Consider the following 24541-nt stretch of genomic DNA (forward strand, 5'->3'; position numbering starts at 1 on the left):
GAGGGACATGCAGAGACGTGCGTAGGGTATATATCCTAGTATTTTGGTGTGTCTGTACTTGACAAATCTAAGCAGCGCCTCACCATCTACACTGCTATTTATATCCATGTCAGGGGTGTGTGCAACGTATGTACTCTATATATCAACAAAAGTGTAGACATATCTTTAAGCACCTAGGAAACTTTAATAGTGGAAATTTAGGCACCTACAGACTTCAAGCGCCTACAGAGAGTTAGGTAGTAGCTGAGTGAGAGTTTTGAGGAGCTCAGTGATGCCTATATGTTGGACTTAAGAGCTTAACTGCCACTTCAGGCACCTAAATCCTTTTGTGGATCTAGCCCTTGGAGCAGCAGCAAGGTGATATAAGTGACATGTGAAATCAGAAAAGGGAAAACCCCTGCGATTTTGAGTGGGTTCAGTTAAACATCCTGAATTCAGATGCTTATTAGAATCTATGGAAGCCCCCAACCAGACTATGACGTTGCCCTACACAACCATCTCTGCTTTAACAAGTACTATTTTCTCCTACCTACTGTCTTCTTGGAGTGAAGTCTAATGGTTTGCTACTCACATGTGGTATAATTGAAAATGTCTGGTGGGCTCACTTTTGCCATCTGCCACTGAAGAGGACAAGCCCGTGCCTCCTCATGATGCACTGCTTCCTTTCCTCTCTTCCACCTGGGTTGTGGGGTTTTCCCCGATGTCTCCTCCCTCTTTTGATCTCTTATCCCTTTCCTCCATGAGTTCCTGAAGCCATTGTTTCTAGCTGCATCCTTCTTTCCCCCTGCCCACTCCACTGCCTTCCTTCCTCATGCTTTATTTCTGCTTCTTGGAGAAGAGGAGCTCCAGCAGAGGTAGCAGATAGTAACAGCAACATAGAAGAAAGTGAGGCAGTGAACAACAGTCCGTGAGAGCTTGGAGAAGGACCAGTAGTGAGAACACCGCTCTATCCCAGCTATTCAGGACAGAGAAAGCTACCTGTAACCCAAGCACAAAAATCAGATCTACTCCTGATAGAGTAGGCCAAATTCCCAGATAAGTTGATATTAAAGAAACAGAAAGCATTTCTGGGGAAAAGTTGGTAAATGTTTTCTTTCATAATTTGAATGTGCTGAATCTGAAAATGATGTTTACCAAGCTGAATTTTGTACTTTAAGGTAAGTAAAAACGAAATGGCTACCATTTGTAACTTAAAAAAATAAAGTACAGGAGAGGTATTCAATATCTTTCCTGCTAATATCACAGAAGGTACAGTAGAACCAAAATTCAATGAGGATGTCCTGGCAAAATGGTTTAATGGACACAAATGACTGTCAGTCAGCTTTTAAAACACAAGCATGGGATTAAAACACAAGCACTTTTCCTCAAACATTAATTTGAAAATGCAATATCTGGCCGGCCAAATTTTAATGAAGAGCACAGTAAAAATAACTCTCCATTAACTAAATACAGTTACAAGCCTATCACTTGGTCCCCATCTAATGAAGTTAATACTCTGAATATTGTGGCAAAAAGATTGGCACAAGTCATATATCTTCAAAAGAAACATGTAGGCTTGACTATTGATCAAGCACTCTTTCCTTTTCTGATGGACTATACCAGAATATAAAGATATCCCGATTCCACATTTAGAAGGTCTACATATATCAATGAACTTCCTAAAAATGTTGGGGCAACATACATAGGATTCTGGACTGTTGAATATGTGGACTGAAAGTGAAATTTCAGGTAGACAAATGATAAGAGCATGTGATTTTTGGTAAAAATTATACAAAAGCCACATGTGCTCACAAGATAACTCTACAGGCAGCATGGCAACTGTTATTATCACAATTTATGAGCTATCTATAGCAATATAAAAAAAACCTGAAAGATAAACTTCTGGATGTTGCAAAATCTGAGGCTGAGGAAGATTAAAACAATCTACTGTCTATTTTGTCATTTGCACGTTTCTGTGATCAGATGGCATCATTTGTGCTCAGCAACACGAACAATCATCCCAATTTGCAGTACCTTTGTTAGTACATGTGTATCCCTCCTACTCTTCCCCAGAGCTCAACATGATGAAATTTGGGAGCTTCATCTGTATGCCTTCAAAAGAATGCTTCTGTTCTTTCACCAGTATTACCACACAAATTATACTTGATTGGGATCTGTGTACTAAACAGAAACACACAAGCCCCCTCTGGAAGTACTTGAAGAGTTCCATAGAGGCAACTAGTTTGTGAAAGGATCCAACCACAGATTCAAATCAGGTAGATCCAGACCACTCCCAAGCGCGGCTCAATGCCACTGGTAAGAGAGAAGGAGGAATTATAGGTATCACAGGAATGGCCTCAGCCCTAGCAGATGGGCTCTCTCTATAATCTACATGCCCATATTGCAGCCCAAACCAGAAAACTGTTCAGTCTTGGACTTGATAATCAAATGACTTGCAATGAATCCATACCAGCACAAGTCAGCATGATCATGATAATGAAAATAAAGCGTTGACACTTCAAAGACTCAAATTATTCACTAGTGAGCCAGCCTTCAACAGACTACAAAACATTGGAATAAAGGATTTGGCTACAGAAGCAATTCAAAAAGCTCTGCTGAATGAAGAAACATTTGGCCAAGAGCAACTGAATACCTTTGTTCAGGAAAGGCTCATGACACTAAGGCTGTAGCTGCAGAAATGCCACACTAGCACGCACTGCGGCCTGTAAATGCAAGGGGTGTGTTGGCACACATAGGAACTATTAAATTATGCCTGTTTAACCAATGTGCAGCATATATAGTAACTGTTTTTACTGGAATAAAAACCTTAGAAAATTACAATTTTCAAATTTTACTTACATTTTTAACTACAATTTAGAAGATAAAATATTTAAAATTCAGCTTGGTAAACATTTATTTCAGGTTCAGTACCTTTAAATTATGAAAGATAATTTGTTTACCTACTTTCCCCTGAAAATGCATCTTACATCTTATTTTACAGAGAATATTCTCAGTTTATGACCAAAACCAGACTGCTGGCATGTATACAAATACCTCTGTTGGAATTCAAAGGTTCCTTGTGAGTAGCCTGTATATCAGACTGCAGGAGTGTGTGAAACCAAACTGAACAGTTCTATCTTAATGTCTGAATGGTTCTATAATTCTAAAAGATAAACTACTTCAAAATATAAACTTAAAAAAAGATTTTAAAGTCTGCCAAACTCTGTTCCTGCTTTGCCAGTTACACAATTTTCCCCGTTGGTACAGACAAGTTTTATTGCCTTTTATTCATTATCATTATTATAGCACTTTAGAAAACCTAGAGCTGATTCACTTAGCATTCCTTAGTACTTTTTAACATATATTAAAAACTTTGTTAAAACATTAAGGATTTAAACCAACAAAAAGCAAGGAAATGCAGAGTTGAGGTTCCCCCTGAAAAAATACTAATGGTACTAAACTTCACAAAGAGCACAGCTTGGAACAGGGATTTATGTAAAAATCTATATATCTACTTTGGAACTAAAATAAACACTTATACTTAAATTAATCTAATGATGGTAATTTTTGTATATAATGCTTAATAATGCAATCTCTTTGGTGTATATTCTCTCCCAGAAGCATGCATGTAACTCTCATTTACTGTTAATAGTATTAGCCAGGTGCTTCACGGAGAGAATACTGCTGCGCCCCATTTAAAAAAAAAAGCAAAAAAAAAAAAAAAAAGCAACATTTAATGAATATGTGACATTTGTATTCACAATTTTTTCTATTCATTTAAGAAGAAATGAAATTATTTACTATTGTTTTATGGTAGATACATTTAAGCTAATATTGAGCTATATGACTGTAAATTCTGAAAATATAATTTTGTTAGCAATTAAGGGTTTTCTAAAAAAGAGATTACCTTAACTGCATATTCCATGTTCGTAGCTTTATGTATACATCTCTTGCAGATAGAATAAGAACCAACCCCAATGTCTTCTTTTACTTCATATCCATCAGTAAACTGAATGCTGTTCCTGTGCAACTGCTACCAAAATAATATTATCAATTGATGAATACTTTAAAAATATACATAATCTACATTACAGATCTACTGGAACTAGAAACATTTGTTCCATATTACTTTTTAAAATTGATAGTCTTGTTAGGTCAAAATCTTTTCAAAATCCTAATAAATTCTGTTTGAAATTAGTATGATGTAGATAAGATATATCACAAATCATATAGAGCCCATATATTCATAGCATATCATAGAAATTGTATGACAAGTCTCCATTTAGGGTTATGACTCTATTTAATCAATGTGAACGAGAACAAAAAGATCAGAAGGCTTCTCCTTAATCTTAATAAATACCATTTTTTGCTAGTCTCATGTGGCAAAATATGGATGGTAATAGAATGTAAACTTTTTGCAAGTGGAGTGCTCGTGTAAGAAATGTAGACACTGGATGCAATTAAATTCACTGGGAATTGCAGGCATCAGTAGGAATGGAAGTAGAAGTGCCATCTGAAAATGGGGATAAAAGGCAGAAGGAGTGGCTGTCTGTCAGCCTGTTTCGCATGGGAAGGAAATGGTATTTTAGTATAGGGAAGTAGTAGGGGAGTTTGTACAAAGAATGCATAACTTTGGCAGGAAGCCATCTGGGTATCCTGCAGACATGAAATGAAGAAATAAGAATGAGGAAGTGGTTGAAGGGGAAAGAGAGCAGAGAAGTCCTGAAGAGGAAGCAGTACTGAGAACTCCATCTGCAAGTCTGTGCAAAGAAGAGAGAGCATAGCAGAAGTTGCAGTAACTTTTGGCAGAAATTCAGAACTGAAGGGCAATAAGCAGCGTAAACTCCAAGAGAACAGAATCATAAGACTGGAAGGGACCTTGAGGTGTCTTCTAGTCCAGTCCCCTACACTCAAGGCAGGACCAAACATTATCTAGACCATCCCTGACAGGTGTCTGTACATCCTGCTCTTAAATATTTCCAGTGACAGAGATTCCACCATTTCCCTAGGCAATTTATTCCAGTGCTTACCTATCCTGACAATTGGGAAGTTTTTCCTAATTTCCAACCTAAACCGCCCTTGCTGCAATTTAAGCCCATTTCTTCTTGTCCTATCCTCAGAGGTTAACAAAAACAATTTTTCTCTCTCCTCTTTGTAACAACTTGTTATATACTTGAAATCTGTTATGTCCCCCTTTAGTTTTCTCTTCTCCAAACTAAACACATCCTATTTTTTTTCAATTTTCCCTCACAGGTCATGTTTTCTAGATCTATACTCATTTTTGTTGCTCTTCTCTGAACTTTCTCCAATTTGTTCACATCTTTCCTGAAATGTGGCTCCCAGAACTGGACACTAAACTCCAGTTGAGGCCTTATCAGAGTGGAGTAGAGTGGAAGAATTGCTTCTCGTGTCTTGCTTACAACACTCCTGTTAATACATCTCAGAAAGATGTTTGCTTTTTGTGGAATAGTGTGACACTTTTGACTCATATTTAGCTTGTGATCCACGATGACTCCCAGATCCCTTTCCACAGTATACCTTCTTAGGCAGTCTTTTCCCATTTTGTATGTGTTCCTTCCTAAGTGGAGTTGTCCTTATTGGATCTCATCCGATTTACTTCAGACTGTTTCTCTAGTTTGTCCAGATCATTTTGAATTTTAATCACATCTCCCAAGCACTTGCAACCCCTCCGAGCTTGGTATCATCCACAATCTTTGTAAGTGTATTCTCTCCTGTCATTATCTAAATCACTGATGAAGATATTGAACAGAATACATGACCCCAACTGTACTACATTCCCTGCCCCATCAAGTTAGGAAATTGGTTTTAAGAGGGACTTAAAAACGCAGTTTCTGTGAAGCTGGCTTTGCCAGAAAACATAGATGGGCAGAATTTTCTGAAAGCCAATGGATTTGGCAAGTGGTTTCAACACATCTAAAGTCAATAGCAGCTGAGGATACACAGGAGCTCACCAATGCCAATTTGCATAGGGCCTGCTCCTATTTATGGGTTGAATAGTGGCCCTGTGAGAGCTGAGGATGCTTAGCCCACTGTAAATTTATCCCAATTAAAAGTGATTTTAAACTTTTCAAATGTCATTTACAGCTACTGAAAAGTGTTTATTTCTCTTTCCTCCCCCAACCCTCTTCAGTTTCCCTTTGAAGACTATTTCTTCCAAACCATATACTACTCTCTTCAGTTTAAGTTTCTGGATACTGTACATGCTTTATGGGGGCAAATTCCACAAGTTTTTCTGAAGCCAACTGAGAAAATGATGAAGGTTTATGAAAATTGTATCTCTGTCCACATATGAACCAACGAGAGATATCAAATGTAGCTATATTTTATGTGGTGATTATCATCTTTGTATCCAAATTGCTTGAGACAGAGAAATAAAGGGACATTGTCAGTTTAAAATTCATGTTATAAACAAACCATTGTCTAAGTTGGAACAATTTACCAAGGATCTGGGGTAGGTTCTCCATCATGGTCAACTTTTAAATCAAGACTGGATTTTTAAAAAAAAGTATGCTCTAGGAATTATTTTGTAGAAATTCTATAATCTGTTACACAGGTCAGACTAGATCATCACAATGGTCTTTTCTGGTCTTGCCATCTATGAATATGAATCAATGAGTACATGAATATCCACAAATCCTCACCATTAAACAACTGAAGTAGATAGTGTGCACAAATAAATTTATTATGAGCATTCTAGATGTAGTAAAAAGGATTTAGTTAGACAGAGAACACAAGAAGTGTTCACATTTTGATCAATCACTTTAAAGAACTAAGCCAGAATATACATTAAACCAGTATACAGGGTATAATTTTGTATCAGAAGTATTTGTTAATTTTCTTTACCAACAGGGGAAAAGTTTTCAGCAATTAAATATATTTTCTTAAGGTATATGAAGAAAAAGTTAACAGAAGTTGGTGATAGAAAAATTTTTTTTTACTTAAAAATCCTTACTTGGGCACCTCATTTTCTTTTATACCCACTTAGTTTTCTTTTCCTACAAACACATCTGCTATTTCTCCCATTCTATTGGCCCCATGTCTTTTGGTCACAGACCCTCATACTGCTTCATATCCCTCCTTTTTCCACACACTCTCCAAGAAATAAATACATTCCCATGCCACGCTCATAAAATCTAAACTTAAAAAAGGAGCATGATGCATACTTCTTCCCCAACTCCAGCTTGATGTCATCCTTCTCCAGATTATGGAATGATGTCTCTAACCAGAGTTTCATTATCCAAAAATATGCCACAGGAACAACAGAGAATATAGACCCAGCAAGCATTTTTATCTAACAGGCTAACTGAACTACTTTCAGAAGTAATAACATCATAAAGATTAATGTGAGAGAGTCTGTGTTTAAGCAGTTCTCCAAATTCTACTAGGAAACTAAAAGTTTTTGTGCACCCTGACACACCGAATTGGTTGTCAGACAACACGTGAAGTGTTAAAGAGTTATGCCAGTCTAAAAAACTTCTTGAATGAGGTTTAAAAAAAAAAGTTTGTGTTTGTGTGCGCGGGGGAGGGAATGGTGGGGATCATCTCTATATTCATAATCTACAGGATCTAAACTACATGGCAATCCAAACCATCTTTATATTCTAGTTTTAAGTCATATTTCAGATGGGTTTTGCTCCATAATATGAACCCAACATTTATCCTGTAACACAGGGAAAATGATCCAAGTGCATTTTTTTTTTTTTAAGATTAACTTTATAAAGAAAATGTAAAACATTTTCAAAATGGCTGGATTATTCAGATGTTTAAATAGCCTCTATGGCTCAGATGGTAAAATGCGTGCTTTTAAGAAGGGTCAAAACCCATGCTTAACCCTATGTACAGAAGCAGTAGGTGTTGCATTGTCAGAGATGCTGTTCTTCGGATAAAATAATCTGAGGTATATTCTTCTTGTCTTTGGTTGATGTTAAAGTTTTCATGACACTTCATGAAAAAGAATAGAGGATAACTCCCAGTGTCATGGCCTGCTCTCTAGCGTCTAGATCTAGATTCTACTGGCAAGGACAAGACTTGGTGTGTGAGCTATTTCTTGAAAATTAATTCCTATCATGTTTGTCTAAAATTACAGTACTATATATATTAATCTAATTATTGTAAAGTGTTTTCAGATATCTTGTTTATGAAAGGCATAACAAAGTCAAATCGTATTTTATGCAAAAGACAACTCATTTTTAAATAATTTGTTTTCATTCATTATATTTAATCTTCCGCAATTGCACTCACCTGAACAATTGAATGAACCCCAACTGTCTGCATTGCCTGGCTTTCATCATCTGATGCAATAGCTACAAAACTGAATCCCCGAAAAAGCTGATGCGCATTAGCACTAGGTGGAATACCAGGTGAATCTGAAAAACAGAACAAATATCTTCAGAAAGTCCCCTTTCCAATTTATTCAAAACATCCCAAAACAGTAAGTAATTAGTATTCCTAAAATGCACTGAATAAAACGATGATTTTATGTTAATTTGTAATACTGAAAAAAGGATTTTGCACCATAAACCAGTTTGGAGATTGATATTTACAGAAAATATTTTGGCATCCTCAATATACAAATTTAGAACGAATGAACTACAGTTCAAATCAACCATCTATCACTAAAGCAAAATTAATTTAGGCGGAAGCAATCATCTGTCACTAAAACAAGGTTAATTCCTAATCTTAGAAAAGAACTTTATTCAGCCGGTGGAGACATAAGTCACTGTAGGAGTGTGTGTGTCACTGTATGGGGAGCTGCCCCCCATCCGCCCAACCCCCATGCATTTGGACCCCGACCCACACATACACCCAGACCTCCCCTGCCAAGTCTCACCCTGTCGTTTCTGGATTCCCCCGATGAACCCCAACCCCATGCATTTAGACCTCCCGCTACCCAGACCAGCCCCCACAGGTTCCCCCCACACTAGAACCTCCACCCCAGTGAGCCACACCCTCCATGCACCGGGACCACCCTGCCGAGCCCCCTCCACCCACACCCATATCCCCCACCCCACCGAGCTCCAACCATCTGCACCCAGACCTCCCACCCCAGCAAGCCCCACTCTTTCAGCATCCGGACCCCCCACTGATGCCCCTGCACCTAGACCCCCTGATGAGCCCCATGCTCCCCCAACACCCAAACCCCCATCCTGAGCCCCAATCGCCTTCACCTGGACCCTCAGCAGTGTCCCGTTCCTCCCTCACCCAGACCTCCCACCGAGCTGCCTGTACTTGGATCCTGCTGGACTGAGCCTGCTTGCCCCACACCTAGATCAGGGGGCAAAGGCTGGGCAGGCGTACAAGACTCTATCCCTCTCACTTGCTATCATGGTGTCCCTGGTGCAGAGGGGCAGGGCCTAAGGGTCCTTCTGTTTCATTGCTGGAGTCTCGGGCTGTAGGACCCCACAGGGTGGGAGGGTCCCAGAGCTCTGGCTCTAGTCTGAGCCCAGAAGTTTGCATAGCAATGAAACAGCCCCGCAATCTGAGCCATGCAAGCCCAAGTCAGCTGGCATGGGCCAGCTGCAGGTTTTTCTTTGCTGTGTAGACATATCCTTAAAGTCTTCTGTGCTTAACATAAATATTAATATTGCCATCTGCTCTGTGGAGCCATACAGATGTGCTAATATGCCTAGCAAGGAACCTATTTATCAAAAATCATTTCCTGAATCTTTTTTGTTGTCTGTATTGTTACAGATGTACTTGTTGACAGATATTTTGAAATCAATTACCGAAATAATTGAAAATGGCGTGACTATATTGTTATTTTGACAAATAAAATATGCAGAATTTTGCAGCACTTTAAAATATTGTGTGCAGAATTTAACTTTTGGCGCACAATTCCCTCAGGAATAATATTTGCAAAACATAATGTGTGTTATGGGATATTTATGTCATTCACAGGTCAGATGTACACAAATTTCTGTAATAATTTCTAAGGCTCTCATTACTAAACTCATGTATTCACTATGGGCTTTAATTTTGTAGACATAAAACTGAAAAACAAAGTCTGAGCTGAAAATATTGATTCTTTGTTTTCTGTATTCCGAAGTCACAATTGTAGTTTCCATTACCTAAGCTATAATATTCTGCATGACACACAAAGGGACATTTGCACATATATGTCATGATGGGCGGTGTAATACTAGAACTCTGATCTCCTGACTAAGCCTATATCCTGCAAAGTTGTGCTAGACTTTATTGATACAAATAGTCCCACTGAGTTCAATTAGACTACTCATGAGTAATGTTGAGAACATGCATATGTCTTTGCTCCTGCAGGACTAGGGTCTACATTCCAGTGCTTTAGTGACTAGACAATCCCCCCCTCTCCCACAATACAGTTGGGTGAAACACTATATAAAATCTTTCATGTAATAAAGTTTTAGGTTTTGTACATGTAGTCAGCCAAATCTAACCAGATAGGATAAGACAATTTATGAAAATTAAAATGACTGAAAGTTTCTTCTACTTTTGAATACTTAAATTACAGTTAATTATTCTCTTACCTTTTGGTGTTTTTGCTGTAAATTCAGGATCAAAATAAAATGTATCCTCAGGCCTGCCAGTTGCAGGTTTAAAAGGCGGATGAATTTCTCTTCTGTACAATTTCTAGAGAGAAGACAGTAGTGAAAGTGAATTAAAAGTAATTATAACAATTGTCAACAAACTTTTCCTTATAACGAAGCTGTTTTACTCAAGTACTCACATTCCAGTCTATTGTGGAGAAAAATAAATGCCTCTTAATTTCTTCAACTCCATCTGGACCTGCCCCTATTATGAAAAAAGGCTGTGAATAGTTGTTTGTTTACTTTGAAGAGTGATTGGCTGAAATAATTATTTCTTACTTTTGCTGCATTAATTTTATAAGTATTAACAGTAAAATTAAATGATATAATAATGTATTTTGTTGCTAACTAGAAAAATAACAGGCTGCCAAAATATTACCAAGTGCCCAAACCCACGTTAATGTTACAAAAGAAACTGAAGATGTATTTAGTTGTCTTTGTGGTCTTAAATATAAACTTATTTAAAACTTCCATTATATGAATACTTTACCTAATCTGTTTGCAGGGTTTCGTTTGAAGAGCATTCGGAGAAGACTCTGAGCTTCAGGACTTAAAAACTGGGGCATTCCAAGTTTGGCTCTATACAACAAAAACACATTAATAGCATTCAAACATTTTTAGGTAAGAATCAACTACTTACTTTTTTCTAGTCATTCACCCCAATCACCTCAGGCAAGTTAACACCATTGAGAATTTGGCTTCAGACATCAGAAACAGATTAAATTAATCATGTAGACATATAACCTTAAACTTCTCTATTCCTGCAGTGAAATATTTCAAGTACTGGGCAAGGAACATAAGAGACCGAGGTGGTAGGAAGGAAATTAGGGGCTGATGAAAAGGCTTACAATTAGTAGTTTTTTGTAGTCAACATTTTTTAGTCTACTTTTTACCAGTCTATGACAAGTAAGCAGTCTCCTTGACAAGAGAAAAGAAGTCTTGGGAGGAAGTCTCAAATAAGAAAATGGACAAAATTTGGGATGCAATTTAAATACCCACATAATTCTGCAGACAGGAATTGCTGAGTTAGAAGACAAGTGGGAGATATATCCTGAGACCATCAAAAAAATATTGAATGCTCCCCCCATGACAATGATAGCAGCAGACAAAGCAGGTGAAAAGAAAAAGCAACATCAGGTGTAAGAGTGTATGTCCCAATACCCACAATGATCACAGTTTGGTAAATAAACCACTTGTCATATACACGTCTAATTCTTTTCCCCTCATTTCACCAGTTTGTCAAGACCTGCCTTTTTTCAAAATGGAAAACTGGAATAATATGACAGTAAAGGGAAAGATGTGAAGATAAATAGTATTTAGTCCTCTATTTTAGTGCCATCCCTCCAGCCCCATGACCTCTTATGGTAATTCTTCTGACACAACATAGACCTGGGAATTTTTGGGTGAGTTTTATACCCCATTTTAAGTCTTAACTTATTTCTTTCATCTCTTCTTGTCCTCCTTCCGGGTTTTTGGTTTTGACTTTTCAGTACTTTTATATTCTCACTTTGTCCTGAATTCCTCACCCTACCTTTTTTTCTCCCCATCAAATGGTGTGCACACATGCTTGTTCTCACACTATCACATCTCAATCTCTCCCCCACTTTTTCATCAGATACTGTAGTGATGAGAATGGTATAAGAGACTGGGATGAAACAGTTACTTACTGTAACAGTGGTTCTTTGAGATGTGATGCAGACATGTATTCTAAGCAGGTAGGCACATGCCCCATGCTCCAGGGCCAGAAACTTTTGCCCAGCAGTACCTATAGAGGGGCAACGCTCGTGCCTGCCTTTAGCCCCTCCTCCCCTGGCCTTCAGGCCCTTCCCTTGAGCCCCTTCCCCTTCAGTTCCTTTGCACCAAATGTCCAGGGAAGACTCTGATGCAGAAAGGACAGAGGACAGGCCATAGAATATATGTCCTCATCACAACTGGAAGAACCACAGTGACAAAAGGAACCATTTCTTTTTCAACGAGTGGATGCAGATATGTATTCCAAGTAGATGACTAGTGAGCAGCACCTCCATCTGGAGGCAGGGTTCTTAAACTACCTGAGTAAGGATCATAGGACCGCTCTCCCAACATTAGTGTCCGCTCTGGAAGAAGCAGTGATCATGTAATGGTCCGTAAATGGATGGATGGATGACCATGTGGTGACATACGAACGTCCAATAAAGAAATGTCATTGAGGAACACCATCGATGTTGCCCTGCACTCTCATTGAATGAGCCCATATCTGCTGAGAAGAGGTAGCCAACGCTATCTCATACGCGATCTTGATACAAGATGCTATCCATCTAGCGATCATCTGCGCAAAGACTTCTTGACCTTTCATGTGGTTCGCATATGATACAAACAGGCGAGCAAAGCACAAAACTGTTCAGTCCTATTAAGATAAAAGGCTAGACAGTGTCTATTGTCTAACGTATGGAGGTGTTTCCCCTGGGAGGAATGAGGTTTAGGGAAAAATATAGGCAAGTACACAGCCTGCTTCAAATGAAACAGAGACTGCCTTTGGGTGTGGCTGGAGCATAACCGTGTTCCTGGAGAGCTGTAAGGAGGCCCAGCCATCAGGCACTGCAACTCACACCCCCTCCTGGCAGAGGTAATGGCTATTAAGAATGCAGTTTTCTGAGACAGGATGGGCAGTGGTCAGGAAGCCAGGGGCTTGAATAGAGGCCCCATTAGAAGGAACCATGTTCAGGTCCCACAAGGGGACAAGCTTTTGGACTGGATGATGCAGGGAGAGAAGTCCTTTTCAGAAATCTCATCACTATTGTGTTAGAGAAAACGATTTTCCTTGGATAGGTGGAGGAAATGCCAATATTGCAGCCAAGTGTACTCTCAGAGAACTAACTGAGTGCTAAGTCTGATTCCTGAAGGTGTAGCAGGTACTCCAAGGTGTCCTGGATAGAAGTCTTCACCAGATGGTCCCATGGGCCAAGGACCACACAGAAAATCTCTTCCACTTTGCCAAGTAAGCTGTTGGACAGCCTCTGAGCAATGCTCTTCCTCCACATTCAGTCATGCAGCAGACATGCCGTAAGGTGCAGGGAGCTGATCGCTGGATGCAGCCGCAGTCCTGTGTGAGGAAGTCAGGAAGGACAAACAGCAGCATGGGAGACCAAACTGACAGAGCGAGGAAGTCTGAGAATCAGCACCAGGGCAACTGGAATGAGCCTGGTTCGATCTGCCTTGAGCCTGGCGATGACTTGAGGAATAATTGGAATAGGAGGAAATGCATATAGCAGAGTCGACTCCCAGCTGCAGTGGAAAGTATCAGCGAGGAAGCCTGGGCTGAGCCCCTCCCAAGATCAGATGAGATGACACTTCCTGTTTTCCCTCGTAGCAAAGAGGTTGATTGTAGGGATGCCCTACACTGCGAAAACCATTTGAAGGACCTTTGCCTTCAGAGACCATTTATGGAGTGGGGAGAAAAACCTGCTGATGTGATCTGCGAGGCAGTTCCAGACTCTTGCTAAGTGGATCGCTATCAGAGTGATATCCTCTTTGATGCAGAACTGCCACAGGTTGATCACTTCCAGGCAGAGCAATCTGGAGTAGGCTCTCCCTTGTCTGTTCACATAGTACACTGTGGTGATACTGTCAGTGAGTATGTGAACCACTGAATGCCTGCTGCGTTCCTGGAAGGCATGGCACACATTGTGGATGGCCCGAAGCTCTAGCACAGTGGTGTGAAGCAATGCTTCCTGATCTGACTGCAGGCCCTGCACCCTCAAAATTCCAGATGTGCTCCCCAACCCCGATGGGACGCGTTGGTAACTACTGACTTGGTCGGAGAGGGCCAAGAGAAGGGGATCTCTTGGCACACATTGCATGGGGAGTCCCACCAGCGCAAGGACTCCAGAACTGATGGAAGAAGGCAAAACAACCCATCTAGAGAAAGCAGGGCCAGGCAGTAATCCACCTTGAGCCACATCTGAAAAGGGCAAAAACGCAACCTGGCGAATTGGACCATCTGGGTGCAAGCGGATATGTGGCCCCACAGGCTCAGACAAATGTGACTGTTGCAGACAGTTGTGATTGCAAACTCAGGCACAGGGCTCAAATCACCTGGTCAGCAGGAATGCCCTCAAATTTGTAGAATCTAACACCCAATTAACTCTATTTGCTGACAGAGAGACAAAGTCGACTTCACTGTGTTTAGAATGAGTCCCAAATGGTCAAGCAAACATAGCACAGTGTTGATGTGGGTGAAAACCCCCCCTCTGGAGCCAATCTTCAGCAAAGTCATCGAAGTAGGGGAAGATATAGTTTCTCATCTTTCTAAGGTATGCCATGACTACTGCCATGCATTTGGTGAAGATTCAAGGAACAGAAGAGAGGCCAAATGGGAGAATTGTGTAGTGAAAGTAGTTGTCTCCGACCATGAAGCGAAGAAGCTTTTGATATAGTCTCCCACAGTATTCTTGCCAACAACTTAAATAAATATGGGTTGGATGTATAGACTAGAAGATGGACAGAAAGTTGGCTAGATCATTGGGCTCAACGGCTCAATGTCTAGTTGGCAGCTGGTATCAAGCAGAGTACCCTAGTGTTTGGTCCTGGGGCCAGTTTTGTTCAACATCTTCATTAATTATCTGGATGATGGGGTGGATTCACCCTCAGCAAGTCTGCAGATGACACTAAACTGGGGAAAGTGGTAGATATGCTGGAGGGTAGGGATTGGATATAGAGTGACCTACACAAATTGGAGGATTGGGCTAAAAGAAATCTGATGAGGTTCAACAAGAACAAGTGCAGAGTCCTGCACTTAGGACAGAAGAATCCCATGCACTGCTACAGACTGGGAACCGACTGGCTAGGCAGCAGTTCTGCAGAAAAGGACCTGGGTGGTTACAGTGGACAAGAAGCTGGATAAGAGACATCAGTGTGTCCTTTGTTGCCAAGAAGGCTAATGGCATATTGGGCTGCAGATCGAGGGAAGTGATTATTCCTCTTTATTCAGCATTGATGAGGCCACATCTGGAGTTTTGTGTCCAGTTTTGGGCCCCCTTCAGAAAGGAGGTTGACAAATTGGAGAGTGTCCAGTGGAGGGCAATGAAAATGATTAGGGAGCTGGGGCACATGATTTACGAGGAGAGGCTGAGGGAACTGAGCTTATTTAGTCTGCAGAAGAGAAGAGTGAGGGTGGATTTGATAGCAGCCTTCAACTACCTTCAACATCCAAAGAGGATAGAGCTAGGCTGTTCTCAGTGGTGGTAGATGACAGAACAAGGAGCAACTGTCTCAAGTTGCAGTAGGGGAGGTCTAGGTTGGATATTAGGAAACCTTTTTCACTAGGAGAGTGGTAAAGCACTGGAATGGGTTACCTAGGAAAGTGGTGGAATCTTCATCCTTAAGAGGTTTTTAAGGCCCGGTATGACAAAGTCCTGGCTGGGATGATTTAGTTGGGGTTGGTCCTGCACTGAGCAGGGGATTAGACAAGATGACCTCCTGAGATCCCTTCCAATCCTAATCTTCTATGAGTCTATGATTAAACTTCCTGTGACTCAGTAGAATGGCCACATAGATGTAAGCATCTTGAAGGTCCAGAGCAGCAAATCAGTTTTTCTGAGACAAATCAGGGAGGATAGCTGATAGAGTAAACATGTGGAACCATATGTATTTGTTAAGCCTGCAGAGGTCACGGATGGGCTTCATCTCACCCTTGGATTTCAGTACCAGGAAATACTGAGAGTAGAACATCTGACCTGGTGTTCTTGCTGAACCTCCTCCAGCACTCCCGATTTTAGCAACGAGATAACCTGCTCAAAGACATGGGTGAAGCGACTCCAGTGGGAGCCAATAGGCTACCCAACTCATCTGTGGTCCAGAAAGAGGTTGGAATTGGCTCTCCCAACGTAACTGGCACCACCAGTGCTGAAAACGTCAGTGCATAGGCAAGGTTGGTCCCGGTGCAAACACTGGTACCACAGCACCCGAGTGCCTCAACACCAGGGGCAGTGACAATGTCCTCAGAACCCTGTGGCATTGATTGTGTTGGTGCCGAGGAAGGGCCTAGTACTGAAAAAGCTTGTACTGGCTCCAATACTGTGTCCATCCCAACCCCCAGGAGGGGTGCTTCTTGGTGCAGTGACCTGAGAGTTCAGCAGCACTCTCCAACTGGGGGGCCATCGTGTGTGCCAGCCTTGTGAAGTCATGGACCAGCAGCAAAAGATAGGCCTGAAAGGCAGAGTAAGTCCGCTGACATCACAGACACTATCGGTACTGGCATTGGTCCTGTCAGTACTGGACTCAATAGATGCCCGGAGGCCAGAATTGGAGTTGACAGTATGGGATGTCTGCACTCCCTATCCTATACCGAGGGAGGGTCAGAGGCACCTGCACCATTCCATGCACCAGAGCCAGCTCCGTGCCAGTCTGCACTCTTCTTAGGGGAGGCAAAAGTGTTGTTCCAGGACCTGGAGCACTCATGATAGGTCTTATGAGACCTCTTCTTTGGCGCCAATGACAGAGAACAACTCCTGTGCCCTCCTGGAGAGGCCCTGCCCTGTAACAGGGGGGCAGTAGTACTTTCGGAGCCGGAGGGAGAGGTGAGGCCTGACAAAGGCTTGATACTGGGTCAGGGCTTAGGACCTATTCATGCAGGTGCTACTTGAGGGAAAGGTCCCGCACCACCATCTCTTTTTAAATGATCTACAGATCGAACGGCACTCTTTAAGGGGGGCTTCGCCAACCCAGAGCAAGCATCTACTGTGGGGGTCACTGTTGGGAATCACCACTTCACATGAAGGGCAATGCTTGAACTCCAGTAAGGGCATCACCAGGGAGCACTACCACTATACTATAGTCTATAACTTTTATTCTAAGGGCAGGTCTACACTACACAGTTAGGTTGACATAAGGCAGCTTATATCTATCTAATTATGTCAGTGCCTACACTATAGCCCTCCTCCCGCCGATGAAAGTGCCCTACTACACAGATATAATTACGCCACCTCCACGAGAGGCATAAGGCTTATGTTGGTGTAGTTAGGGTGACGCAGTATCTCTGAAGATACTATGTCCATTACATTGTCTGCCTTGTGAATGTCACAGCAGGACTGTGAAATTGACAAGACTGCCAGCAGGGGGTGGGGGCTTCCTTTTCCCTCTCGTGCCCCACCCTTTACCTGTCTTCCCATTGCATCCCAAAGTTTCTTCCATTCCTCTGCTCTTCTACAAGGATCCACAATACGGAGTGCAAGCGGGTATCCAACTTCCCTCTATTCTGAGCAAGAGGTGCCATCAGCCGAGCTACTTGTAGGAGAGGGCCACCTCCCCACTACCTTATCACACATCATTAATCAGTGCCTTAGTAAGTTACCAAATTTCCCATCCCCTCTACTGACTCTTCAGTATTGTAGTACACATATATCAAAATGATCAGTTGAATGGTGGTGATGGTGTCTGGCCATTAGCTACTCCTCTGGTGATCATGAACCTCTTGCCATCACATCCTCACATGTACATTTTCTATGCAATTCTTTCATTGCACTAATTCCACTGCATATTATTTCCCCTCCTAGATGAAGAGCAGTTGAGAGGTAGACAGTAATGAGTGGGGTGTTGCTGCCTGGTGGCTGCAGAAGCACAACTGTGTGAACCTGTAGCACAAGAGTTATTGCAGGCAACAGACCAGGAGATCAGATATGCTGTGATTATACTGAAAGACTAAAAATCCCTTCTTAAATAGATAATCATCCAAGACAGCTCCTCAAACTAGGATATGGGACTCAGTCCACATTACAGAGTTAGGTCGATATAAGGCGGCTTAGGTCGACAAAGTCAATTTCACTGCTGGAAGGCTTCCTGAGCCCATGCTGGGCTCACAGTTCGGATTGTCACACCAGGCCAGGTGGGGGGTGCTCCAGCTGTGAGTCCTTCATGGCTGTCAGTGCCCTACACTCAGCTGTCAGTGTCCCATTTCAGTCGGTGCAAGAGCCCCTGCTGAGGACGCACACCATCAGCAGAAGGAGAGTAGAGTGGACACCAACAGTTGATTGAATTACTGTGATGGTTGTAGGTCAATTAAGTTGACCTAATTTTGTAGACTAGACAAGCCTTAACTATGGCAAGTCAGGATAGAAGGTTTACTGCTTTGAGAGAACCAAATCTAGGCCTAAAAGTAGAAGTGTCACTGACCCTCTGGAAAAGCATCAATGGACAAAAAGAAAATCTAGTGGAGACTCCCACATATTTGCATCTACCACAGGCAGTAGTGGCTCCAACTATATTAAGCACCCTGAAGTCACAGGACAACTTCTTTTCCTTAAACTGAAGTGACTAGGACTGACATTGCTTGTTTTCTGTTATGGCAGAGGACCCTTCTGAAAATCTTCAACTGGCCACTGCACATAGCAGAAAGCAAAAATGTCTACTGTCAATGGAGCGTTTCTAGGTTATACAGATGTATGAGTGAGAGCAATCTTGTCTCCGGTTGCTAATGGGTGGAGACAAATCCTGTTAAAAAGTATTGGCTAGGAAACAGATGCATAAAAAGTTAATCTCATTGCTGCAAACTATGTTTCCTTCAAATGACAAAACTTCTCAATTTTAAACAAACAAACTTTCTTGGTCCTGTCTTGAAAACAAAGAACCCAAGAAAATGTAAGTACACTGTAGGAAGAGTGCATTTTATGTGGATTAAAGCAGAGGAAGAGTAGTGGTGAAGTAATATATCTCAACTGTGCACAGTGGCAAATGTGTGTTTAGTATACCATTTCTACAACTGTAAATGGTTTTAAGGTTATTTTGTAAGGAGAGACATGAGACAATTTAGTACTACAAAGAAAAGACAGGTACTGTTTTCAATAGCTCTTATACTGCTTAACAAAAAAAGGAAATTATTTTAGCAGGAAATATTTTTAATAATATTTTTTGCAGTTTTTCACTTCTGCACATTATTCAAAATATAATGTATTAATTCATTAATAAATAGCAGTTACAGAACATTTACAATTACTTGTAGAACTACTTGTATAATTAAATTCTTTATTTTGTATCACATTTTTGTACAATTATCCCAATTAAACAATATAGTTACAAAATTGAAATTAAAATCTAGAAGATGAGAAAAATAAGAGTATCAGCAAGGGAGAAGAGACGTGTGCTCAGATGAGATATGAAAACAGTTGGGGAGTCATTAGCCAGAAAGACATAGGCAGGCTGTTTCACATGGCAGAAGCACTGAGAAAGCTCTTGCACTGAAGAACAGAGAGAAGTCCTATGTGGATAAGCAGAATAAGATATGTAAAGATGTTGTCTATGAGAGGTAAGCAGAAACAAAGCTACAGATTTTAAAATGAGGAGGAAAATTTGACCAGGCTCCTGAAATGAATGGGGGAAGCAGCTGTTTTAGGCTGGCCATGATGTATGGTTTGTGCTTCTTGTACACATAAGGTGGGCAGCAGCAGCAACAAAGCAGAAAACTGCTTGAGTTTGGAGAGTTAGGATTTAGCAATAATTAAGATTAACAGAAAATGATGACATTAATGAGGATTTCAGCCAATGTGGCATAAACTGGAATTGATAAACAGATTTACAGATGTAAGAGATGCAAAAGGAAAAGGAAACTTCAAGGCCACGGATGGCATGCAGAAAAGCAGGAAAAATTGGAGCGCCAAGTCATGCACGAAAAGATGGATTTATGTTTACTAACGCTCCTTTTTGTTCGAGATATTTAGTTGAAGGCATTTGAGAGGAAACCATATATTTAATTTTTCAAAACAGGCTGTCATTGGACAGGGAGAAGTCATTAAAGTTGTCTACAGATACAATTTGGTATCAATATATAAGTGGTAGCTAAGACTGAAGTCATAGATAAAATGACAAAGGAGAAAAAACAGAGTGAGGGATCAAGAGCTGAGGCTTGTGAGACTCCACAGAGGAAGGGTATTAGCACAGAACAGTTAAAGAGAAACAGAAATAGTGGCTTGATAGGTAGGAATGCAACCCTGATATGAAGAAACCAGAGATATCTTCCTAAGTAAAGACAAAATCCCAGAAGGAGGAGTGTTCCACAAAGTCAAAGATTGTACTGAGGTCAGGTCAAGGAGAATGAGGAGAGACAACAAGCCTTCATCAGCAGAAATAAGATCATTAACTATACAAAGGTAAACAATACTATACGTGTTATATACTATAGCTAAAGCAAAACCCAAACCCATATTGAAAAGAGTCAAGGATACTGTCAGCAAGGTGACTCAGAAGGTTAGAGATAGCACAAGTTCATGAGGGTCAAAGGTAGATGCAGATTTTAGAATGCTGGGGGAAGATATCAGGGAGAGCATAGTTGGCAATGACAGTCATGTAAAGAGCAGTGGGAGGAGAAGGGAATGAACAAGAAAAGATGAGGGAGACTTTTCTTAAAAGACTGGATTATGTCAGAAATATGTATGGTGCAATAAAGAGGGAGGCAGAAGAGGATAATGAAAGTGTCATGGGACAAAATGGGGGAGATGATGGGGTTGCAGAAGATATTGCTATAAATTAGGGAAATATAAGATTAAAAGGATGATATGAAATTATTTGTACCTGATAAGGGAAAAGATTGGAAGAACAGGCAAATTAGGTGGGTGGAAAAGGGTATTAAGTGTAATAGGGAGTGAGGATTTATTAGTACCTTGGAAAATGAGGAAGGAGAAGAAATTAGATATTGCATCCCTGTAGAGATATATAAGGAAGAGTGTACTCACTTGAGAATCATAGTCATGGTTTCTTTTCTGTCTTTCCCTTGGAAAGGTAGAGTACCCGTGAGCATTTCAAACTGTATAGAGTAAAACTTGCATCAATTACATTAAAAGACTTGGACAAAACCTAATTTTTACAACTATTTTTGAATAGTCTTTTAAAAGTCATGCATATAAACAATTAAGACTTTGCAAAGCAACTGCTTGTGGTACAAGTTTTGATTATTGCGAACACTTAGAAGCAGTTACAAAATTTAAGGTTGCAAAACAGTTTCCATTATTACCCTGTGTTCACAAACTTCTGAACTTTCTGAAAAATTCACCTTTTTAGTTGTAATTTTCTATGCTTGGCTTTTCCCTTAATGAAATTTTCTTTGAAAGCTTGAGCAAAATAACTTTAGTTATCGGAGTTTTTCCAAGGAGACAAAAAATATATATAGTTTTCGCAGATAAAAAGATATTGCCAGAGATTACTAAATAATGGTGAAACACTGAAATCTGGCATATAAATAGTCTTTACTAGAAAAAAAATTGGTTGGATAATAAAGTTATGCACAATTAAAAAATGGTTACTGCTTATGTATGGGGGAATGTCTGAGGGCTCACACTTAGAAGACCGCATTATACATGCATGCATATTTTACAATGTCTTTTAATGGACAACTGCCACTTTTAAAATACTGCTGTACTCTGAAGATGACTGTATAAAAGAGGTTTGCAGTTGTAGTCGTGTTGGTCACAGGATATTGGAGAGACAAGGTGGGTGAGATAATGTCTTTTATGGCACCACTTTCTGTTAGTGAAAGAGACAAGCTTTTCAAGGCTCAAACACTGAATTGAAGAACTCTGTGTAGTTTGTCTCTTTCAACCTCAGAAGTTGATCCAACAACAGATATTACCTCACCCACCTTGTCTGTATAAATGAGGCACATTCTTAGTCTACAGATCTAGTCTCTTGTGTATTCAGAGTCATACCTGCTTTGGAAAAAAAAAGTTAACTACCTTTTACTCCTGCAAACACTATAAAACCAACTATGTTCTGCTATGCAGGTCAATACATTATTTAAATAATTGTTTATTAATCTCCAATTGCCAGGCCAATTTCAGCCTATGCAGCCTCATTGGATGCAATCAACTTGCAAAAGTGTAACTGAGGGCAGACTTTTTATTACTGTGGATGATTCATAAGATAAAAAGAATATAAGCTTGTGATATTAACAGTTAAAAATATCTTTTTTATTTGTCATCTGAACAAATCTGATCTGCAACACAATATAGTATCACATAATGCCATTTTACTGTCACCTTTAAGAGGAAAAGTACACTTTAAAAAGTTGAAGTAGCTTAAGTACTTTCCTAACTGCACCCTTGTCAAACTATGCAATTATCAGTTTTAGCATTTATTCCATCATATGGCAGTTAAAGTCATCCTATATATTCAAGATAGTTTAAAAGGTTAAATCTTTCAGATGTTGTGAGGTGGTATTAGCTGCTTACGTAATTGTAAGGCAGTTTAAATGCTTATGCCTTCAAGATTTTTGGCTTCATAAAACCTAGAGAATTTAATTTACAAATATGTTAATGAAGTTTTATGGTTGGTCATTTAAAGTCACCAAAAGTCATGAAATGATAAAGTTCAGGTTTAAACACCTGTGTTAATGCAGTCATACTGCACACATAGTATCTTTTATTCCTGATTTTTCATTGTGATCCAAAAGTGAAATTGTAATCAGTAATTCTGAGTGAACGATAATCCTGACTGCATATGCAATTGCAGTAAGCTCAGATACAAAATATGTAAGTACAATTGCACTCATGCAGGTCTTAAAACCCACACCTAAATGACTAGCTTTTTATAAAAAATATTCCATAAAATATACAGGGGTTTGAGATGCTGCCAACATAACACAGCAACTGAAGCCTTGAATTTTGCATTTCCTGACTTTGGAAACTAATTGTTCAACTAACAATTTTTTTCTATTTAATATATTGCTAATGTAGTGGAATTTCACTACTTCTGACTTTGCTGAACTATAAATCTGATAATCTTACCACACTTCTTGGTAAGGTGTGCTGGAAAAAGATGTAATCTTATCAAGACTATTTTTTTTAATTACTCTGTACATTCAATTGTGTACTATAAAGTACACAGTAATTAAAATTAAACTACCTATACTTGTATTATGCAGTATCTTTCTTTTCTGATATTGGTTTACTTACTTCTAATCTTCAAAGTTTGCAAATACACAAGTCTTACGTTTCATATGAATTAATGAGATTCTATTTATGAGATATTTCATAAAATGTATAAATACCCACCACCAAAAACTAAACAAAACTAAAAGAGTAATTGGAGTTCATATGTCATTTCCACAGATCCTCATCTACGATTTCTCTGTCCTCCTCCCCAAAACACTACATAAGACCCTGAATACTTTAAGCATAGGATTTTCAAAAATGTTCAGGATTGGCCTTATTTAGCTCCCACTGAAGTCAGTTCTAATTACCTTGACTTCAACGGGAGCAGACTTCAGCCAGTGCTGAGTACTTTTGAAAATCCCACCCTAAAATGTTAAATTCTGAAAATTACATGTCTAGCTCCCATACACACCCACTATCTTTGGTAGGTATGTGTACACAAGTGCACATGCACATACACTTTTCCTCCATGTGATAGGCTCTTATAACTGATGCAAAATGAAAATAAAAATGATATGAGGGTGGGCAAGTATACACTGGTGAAGGAAATGATACGATGTGGAAAAATTACAGTTATGGTGAGATCATCTGTCTCCTCTACAGTTTTGAGTAGAATTCCAAGCATTGCATGCCTCTCTTACCATCTACATAAGGGACAGCAGGAACTAAGGAGCAATTTGTTTTATAAATAGGTTAGGAAGAACTGTTTTACCAAAAGAAGGCACTGAACGAAGAGGTTTTAGATATATTGGGTAAAGGCTGAAGTAACAAAGAAGCCTTCTTGCACTGGGTTCTTCAAAGAGCTAGCATTCGGAAGCCAAGTAAGGTATCTATTTGGATATCTCATGTTCTGACATAAATTAGCCTAACGAACTCAAGATAAAGGCTACAAAAACAAGTATTTTATGGAAAGATACACTGAATTACAAAAACTATGGAAGTTTGTCAATTTTTAAGTGTTAGATTTCCAAATGAATCTTGCTGCAGATCAACAGCCAAAGCATTTTTAAGACAAGTGCATTTACACTCTGAAAATGACAGTCAGTCATGTTTATTGTTTCTTAATCATTTCCAATTTTAACATAT

The 24541-nt window shown here is 39.9% G+C and overlaps 1 protein-coding gene across 2 annotated transcripts in view; it reads right to left on the reverse strand.

Moving 5' to 3' along the window:
• Positions 1-24541, reverse strand: part of RPS6KA3 (ribosomal protein S6 kinase A3) — a 126585-nt gene that overhangs the window by 36598 nt on the left and 65446 nt on the right. Inside the window, exons 10-15 of one of the 2 annotated variants that reach the window (XM_067545010.1) lie at positions 21263-21333; positions 11053-11141; positions 10703-10767; positions 10503-10605; positions 8242-8366; positions 3887-4009 (exon numbers count right to left, since the gene is read on the reverse strand). In XM_067545010.1, coding sequence (XP_067401111.1) covers positions 3887-4009; positions 8242-8366; positions 10503-10605; positions 10703-10767; positions 11053-11141; positions 21263-21333 — 576 coding nt within the window. Of the gene's footprint in view, positions 1-3886; positions 4013-8241; positions 8367-10502; positions 10606-10702; positions 10768-11052; positions 11142-21262; positions 21334-24541 lie in introns of both variants that reach the window. The other variant, XM_067545009.1, reaches the window with a different exon arrangement.

This window comes from Emydura macquarii, unplaced genomic scaffold (genome assembly GCF_026122565.2).
Source record: "Emydura macquarii macquarii isolate MOO-44397 ecotype Brisbane River unplaced genomic scaffold, CSIRO-AGI_Emac_v2 contig_1043, whole genome shotgun sequence".
Lineage (NCBI taxonomy): Eukaryota > Metazoa > Chordata > Testudines > Chelidae > Emydura > Emydura macquarii.